Source organism: Notolabrus celidotus, chromosome 1, assembly GCF_009762535.1.
Source record: "Notolabrus celidotus isolate fNotCel1 chromosome 1, fNotCel1.pri, whole genome shotgun sequence".
Lineage (NCBI taxonomy): Eukaryota > Metazoa > Chordata > Actinopteri > Labriformes > Labridae > Notolabrus > Notolabrus celidotus.
The window spans coordinates 31102108-31107843 of record NC_048272.1 but is presented as its reverse complement, the minus strand read 5'-3'; the positions used below and the strand labels follow the sequence as shown (position 1 = coordinate 31107843).

The window sequence follows — 5736 nt, the reverse complement described above, 5'->3', positions numbered from 1 at the left end:
CACACTATAACTTAAATTTAAGACTCTTTGAATCAAAAGAGCACTCTACAAGGTTAATGTAACATAAAACTAAACAATATACCCCCGTTTTCTGTGAATGCATGATTATGACCGAGTGAAGGAGAAAAGATGTGAAAAAAGTTGCGCAGTGTCGCTGTCTTTTCCAGCACAGCGTGCACTGAACTTTCAATGAATGGGGATGTGTTTTGTTAATCGGGTCAGGTCGCACGCAGCCATGTTGGAATCATTTTCCAGGACTATATGTGATTTTCCAGGACATTTTACTTTTTCTCCCATTTTCCAGTACTGGAAAACTGGTCAACTGTTTTCCAGTTGTTGTTTTTTTTAAGTTGATCTTTTCTCACAAACTGACCATCAGCATCAAACATTACAGTTTTGAGTTGATTTAAGAACTTTATTTATACGGCGAGTTGAACAAACATAAAAATATTGTACAAACACAGAAGACAAACGGAAGAAGGAGAAAACGCACAGCAGATTCACTTCTGGAAGGTCGAGTGTAGATGAGCTTTAAAGGCTGAAAGAGACAAACAGCAGTTAGAACTAGAACTCCCATCGGCCTGACCTCTGACACAGCTAATGGTGGATCAACACAACGATGACTGAGAGGTGCAAGATGGACTGACTGATCATAAAAATAATCCATCTATCTATATATACATAAAATAAATGTATGTTTTTTGTTTTTTTTTCAATGGCATTTATCCTGAAAATTGAGGCAATAAGAAATGATAACTTTCCATAATCACTTAAAAGTGCACAATATCTGTTTACATCAAATGTACAAACATTCGTTCAGCTATATTGTAGCACTACCGATTTCTACAGCTGCAGGATAAATACAAGAAGTCTATGTTTGATGTGACTGGACTTTTGTTTTGTGCACTTGATTAAATTTGTATGCACTGTCTTACCCTCTCTGAATAAAAGGAATAAAGCCCAAAAACATTACCAAAAAAAAAAAAAACATATTTCAGACTGTTTCTTTGACACAGATGAAATACTCGATGGAGTTTCTGCTCTGTGCAGTGTTAAATTTGAAATAAGTTGTCTGTGTCTAAGAGGATTTTCCAATCATCTCACCTTCCTGGTCTTCCCAGAGTTCAGCAGCAGCTGTGTTCAGAGGACTCTCGTTGTTTGGCTCTGAGAAACAAACAAACAACATGAGCATTAAAACAACAACACACAAACAGACATAATTAAACTGCTCCAAACCATCGGAAATTTTAACAGTTCAATGAATCCGAATTCATTGAAGAGTCCGGAGAGATGAAGGAGTATCTATTCTCTGTGCCATGATTCACATTTCATTTTCTCTTCACACCAATTCGAGACTAAACTACAGATTAAATATCAGATTAAGGGTATCAAGATCCTCGAAAGTTAATACAGGGAAACACTAAATATACAACCCACAATAAAGAGCTGCATATGCTGTTTTATTTTGAAAGGGTCTAATACCAGAGTGAAGCTGCAGGATACAAAAAAATCCCTGATATTTCACTCTGCAATCTATTGCATCAATTCAACAGATTTAACCTGATCAGATTAGCTTTGAAAAGCTGCGCCCAAACTGCTTAGTAATAATCCAGGAGGGACCAGATATTTATAAAGTTTTGGAAACTACATGTCTGGACTGGTTGAACCAGTTAAACTGGTTTAAACCGGTTAAAGTGTTTGAACTGGTTACCTCCGAGCAGACTCTGGATTGACAGCAGGATGGAGCGGACGTCGTAGAGCGCCGACCATTTGTCCTTCAGGATGTCGAGGCATATGAAACCGTTCTCATCAACGTTAGGATGAAAACAGGAAGTGACAAACTTTACACGAGGAGCCTGATACGGGTATCCAGCTGGGAACTCCAGAGCCAGCCTGTACCTGAGCCCGTCGTACACCTGAGAGAGACGGGCAGGTCAGAGAGACAGACAGGTTAACACAGCTCAGGCAGTGGGTCCTCCTCGGTGCAGCTCTGATGTCACGGGATGTCATTAGTGATTGATTGTTTAATTACCGTCCCCTGAGCTCCTTCGATGGTTCCGACCCATTTGAAGAGATTGTCTGATTCTGGAAACGCTGAGATCCCCTTATCTCCCGACATCTGTATCATCACCACAGAGAGAGAGGGGGAGGTCCGGATAAGACACCAACTAAAGGACAAGTTAATTACAACTCCCAAGGTGCTTTTCACCGACAAACACTTAATCTCAGAGCTGAAAAGAATGTGACTGAAGCTTGACTTTACATGTTCACACAGGTGAAGATTCTGGACATTGTATCATAATATTATGAAGCAGTGAGTGAAGTCTAGTTAAACAGTGATATACTTATGGTTGAACTACATGAGTTGATAAACACACATATTAAAAGGTATAAACTCACCATCAGAGTCATGAGCTCCTGTTGTAACCTTCAGGAACACAGAGAAACATCTTTAGCATCATTGACAGACTTCTTTAAGCTCCTTTTACCCTGCCTGTGAGAGGGGGCTGTTACACCGTTATACCTGTATGCTGTGATAAAGGTAGAGGCAGGACTGAGGAGGGAAGTTTTTCCTCTGTTTAGCGTAGGAAGTAATGACAAGAGGCGAAACTGTGCTGGTGCTGTTAGTTTACACTCCACACCCGTTTTGTTTCCTCAATGCCGCAATGACGTGTAAAAGTACACACCAAATGTGTGCCGTGTTTGGATCAGGGTAAAAATTGGTCATTACACTGTGGAGTGAAACCTCTGTGTCATTGTGCCAGTCCACACCTTTCCTCTTTAAGTTCTGCTCACTGTAAATGAGTTATGCAGATAAAGCTGAAACTTTAACAATGCTGAGCTTATGATGAACTCTCCTGCTGCTTCCAGCTCCAGGAGTCTGACCTGTATCTCCAACTGCAGACTCTCGGCTTCCCTGTATCTCCAACTCCAACTGCAGACTCTCGGCTTCCCTGTATCTTCGTTTGTCTCCAATGAGTCTCAGTTTCACTGTATCCAACAGTCAACCGAAATCTGGATTACTAGAGCTATTTTCTCAGATTTAACTGATAAATGAGCAACAAGGGTGTCAAAATGACAACATTTGCAAAGTGCAACAATTCATTCTGTCAGGTCTATCCGTAACACAGCCTCACAGGAATCTCATATTGAAAGAAAATCAGCACCCCTTTACAGCACTGTGAGGGGAGGGTGGAGAGAAACTTAAACTTCCCAATATGATGTGTTAAACCAGGACTGTAGGCACAGATCAGACTGAGTAAAAAAGTTTAAATCAAATCATGTTCAACACAATAATTCAATTATTATTGGTTTCTTGCAGCAGAATATAGATCTGAAAGTGACTGATGGAGTGCTGTGACATGCACCACTCTGTATGCTGGTACTTCATTGCCACTTGTCATGGCTGATGGTGTGCCACCAGGGTGCCATGTGGTGGTCACTTCATTGTCACGCCGCTCTCTACAGCTGTACACCTTCAGTATGCCTCTCATCTTCCAACAGTCAGTCTTCTTCTACAAGCAGGAGGCTTTTGTAGAAGTGGAAGTCCACCATCAAAGAGTCACACCAGTACCGCCCATGTACCTTCCCAATGATCTATATGATAACTGATATTGTTTTTTTTTTAAGTTATCTCCTGTTGTAAATGTAAATTTCTTGCTATGCAACGCAGATTGGTGAGGGCAGCCCACATCTTCAACCACCAAATTTGTTTTGGAAATCATTTTGTTTTGCATCTTTACAGTTTTTTTTCCTCTGATACATGTTAGTTCGCCTGTCAGGTAGCCAATCAGTTGGACTTCACGCAGCGGTTTTAAAGCTTGGATCTGTTTTTTATGTAGTGAAGTGAAGTACTACCACTATTACTTTCCACCTGGGATCGCAATGATGATTTGACCATAATTAACGATGCTGGTTCAGTAGTAATTGTTGGATTGGTTGTCATGATAACACAAGGTTCAGGGTGTGAGTATACCTGCAAAAAGAAGCATTAAAACAAGATACATGAAGAGCAGGAGGTCTACAGATGTTCAGCAGCAGCAGTTTGAGGATTAAACTGCCTCTTAAAGCTGCTGTTGGTAGGAAGGGTGTAAAAAAATGTTACTTTTTTTCTGCTGGGTTTGGAGAAAATGTCATAATGCTCATTGGTACTCACCAGTAAGTGAAGTAATTTGAGACTATTGCGATATCTCTGCTTGATACAAAGGCATTGGAAAATGCAATGTTATTATTCCCCTTGTTCCCGTTATGACGGACGAATCATAGCTAATCTCCAATCCTCTGTCTTGGTTGGTTAAGGGACGGCCCCTACTATGTCCTCCAATTGGTTAGGAGTCCGGCACTATCATGACTGCACGTGCTTTACTTTATCTTTATTCATTTACCTCTTTATTTCTCTACTTTCTTTTGTCTTTATCCATTTATTTTGGTGCCTTGGTCCACAGTATCCTGAAACCTCTTGAGTCCTCTGCCTCCCTCCTCCTCCTTCCATCACAGATCAACAATGGACAGGTTAAAACACCCTGAGCTGTCCCACCAGGCTCAAAAATCACCTGAGCCTGCACACGCCGATCTGTGTTCGGGGGCTAAGAGGAAATCTGGTGGGAGGGATAGTGTTGACATTCCAAGTCCCTATCTCTGAACAGATGTTAACTCTGTGACTACCAACAGCAGCTTTAATGTGTGAATGTTGGGACGAAACCTACATTTAATCCTATAACAACAATGATCTATAGTCATACCGTGTTTGTTTACACTCACCGTTTGGTCACCGAGCCTCTGGCCGCGCTGCTGCCGCTCTCACTGCCCTTCAAAGCGGCTGTGGAGGAAGCTGTTGCCGCTGCGGGGTCCATATTCTGGGAGGCCATGAGTTACTGCTGTCGACAGGCACACAGACAAACAGTCAGGCCGGGAAACACCAGAAGAGAGACCCCGGCACATAGCTCACATGCAGCGGATTCACTCCTCAGATTCTCCCCCCTACAGCTCAGCGTTAGCCCGCCGCTGCTACATGTTCGCTATCGGCTTTACTTTGTGTAATAGTTACCGGTTAAAATTAAACTTAACAATCCTCTTCTAGCTATTTGAACAGTCGGCTAACCGGTGTGTCGGAACTAGCTTGTGTTCAGCTGCTGTTCTGTTTCAGTTTCATGCTAACGAGAGAAGCTAGCTGTAACAGGGTCACTGTACGTTAGCTCTGCTGTTGGGCTATTTGTCATCAAACCACATAGATTAGAAACAATAATATAAGCACACAACATAAATACATTCAGTCGGATAAACCAGATGTTAAATCAGATGATGTACCTGTGAGATTTGCCGTGGGTCGATGAATTGTCGGTCCGAGCTGAGGTTTCTGTTCCTCTGATTCAAACTGAACCAACTCCCGCCCCCAAGTTTAAACCGACGCGTCCACAGACAGACAACCAATCAGAGCCCGACTTTTCAAAACAAACCAGCTCCTTCTGACCAATGAGGAGCCAGCTCGGGGGAAGGAGAGTGACGCGTTGGGAGGAACATCCGGATATTTACTTTAAAAGCTACAGTGGACTTAGAAACAAAACACATTGTGAAACACATACTTCCTAAAGAGATGTTTGACCCTATGGGTAATATATCATTTATATTCTATTAAATTTCACACAAAATATTTCTTTAACAAAGAATGATATGTTCTCTTCAAAGGGAAATCCATGCCTTAAATGGTCAGGTATGAATATACAGTGGTGGACAGTA

The 5736-nt window shown here is 41.8% G+C and overlaps 1 protein-coding gene across 2 annotated transcripts; it reads right to left on the bottom strand.

Annotated features, from left to right (window-relative positions):
- Nucleotides 1-394: 394 nt before the first annotated feature.
- ube2c (ubiquitin-conjugating enzyme E2C) lies at nt 395-5438 on the bottom strand. 2 transcript variants are annotated; one of them, XM_034680914.1, is made up of 7 exons: nt 5308-5438; nt 4762-4877; nt 2401-2428; nt 2033-2119; nt 1712-1916; nt 1105-1164; nt 395-538 (listed from the first exon to the last, which is right to left on the bottom strand). In XM_034680914.1, exons 2-7 carry the CDS (start codon nt 4866-4868, stop codon nt 501-503), a joined length of 525 nt encoding a protein of 174 aa, XP_034536805.1. In that variant the 5' UTR covers nt 4869-4877; nt 5308-5438; the 3' UTR covers nt 395-500. The 2 variants fall into 2 exon arrangements, with proteins under 2 accessions (XP_034536805.1, XP_034536813.1); XM_034680922.1 differs by having other exon boundaries at nt 4762-4874; nt 5308-5433.
- Between the last annotated feature and the right edge of the window lie 298 nt (nt 5439-5736).

Bases quoted from the DNA above. Each gene is read 5' to 3' on its own strand.
- ube2c (XM_034680914.1), bottom strand. From the start codon at position 4,868: ATGGCCTCCCAGAATATGGACCCCGCAGCGGCAACAGCTTCCTCCACA. The intron at 2,120-2,400 runs GTGAGTTTATAC...GTGATGATACAG, and splicing joins AGGAGCTCATGACTCTGATG to ATGTCGGGAGATAAGGGGAT. The intron at 1,165-1,711 runs GTAACCAGTTCA...TTTGTTTCTCAG, and splicing joins AATCCAGAGTCTGCTCGGAG to AGCCAAACAACGAGAGTCCT.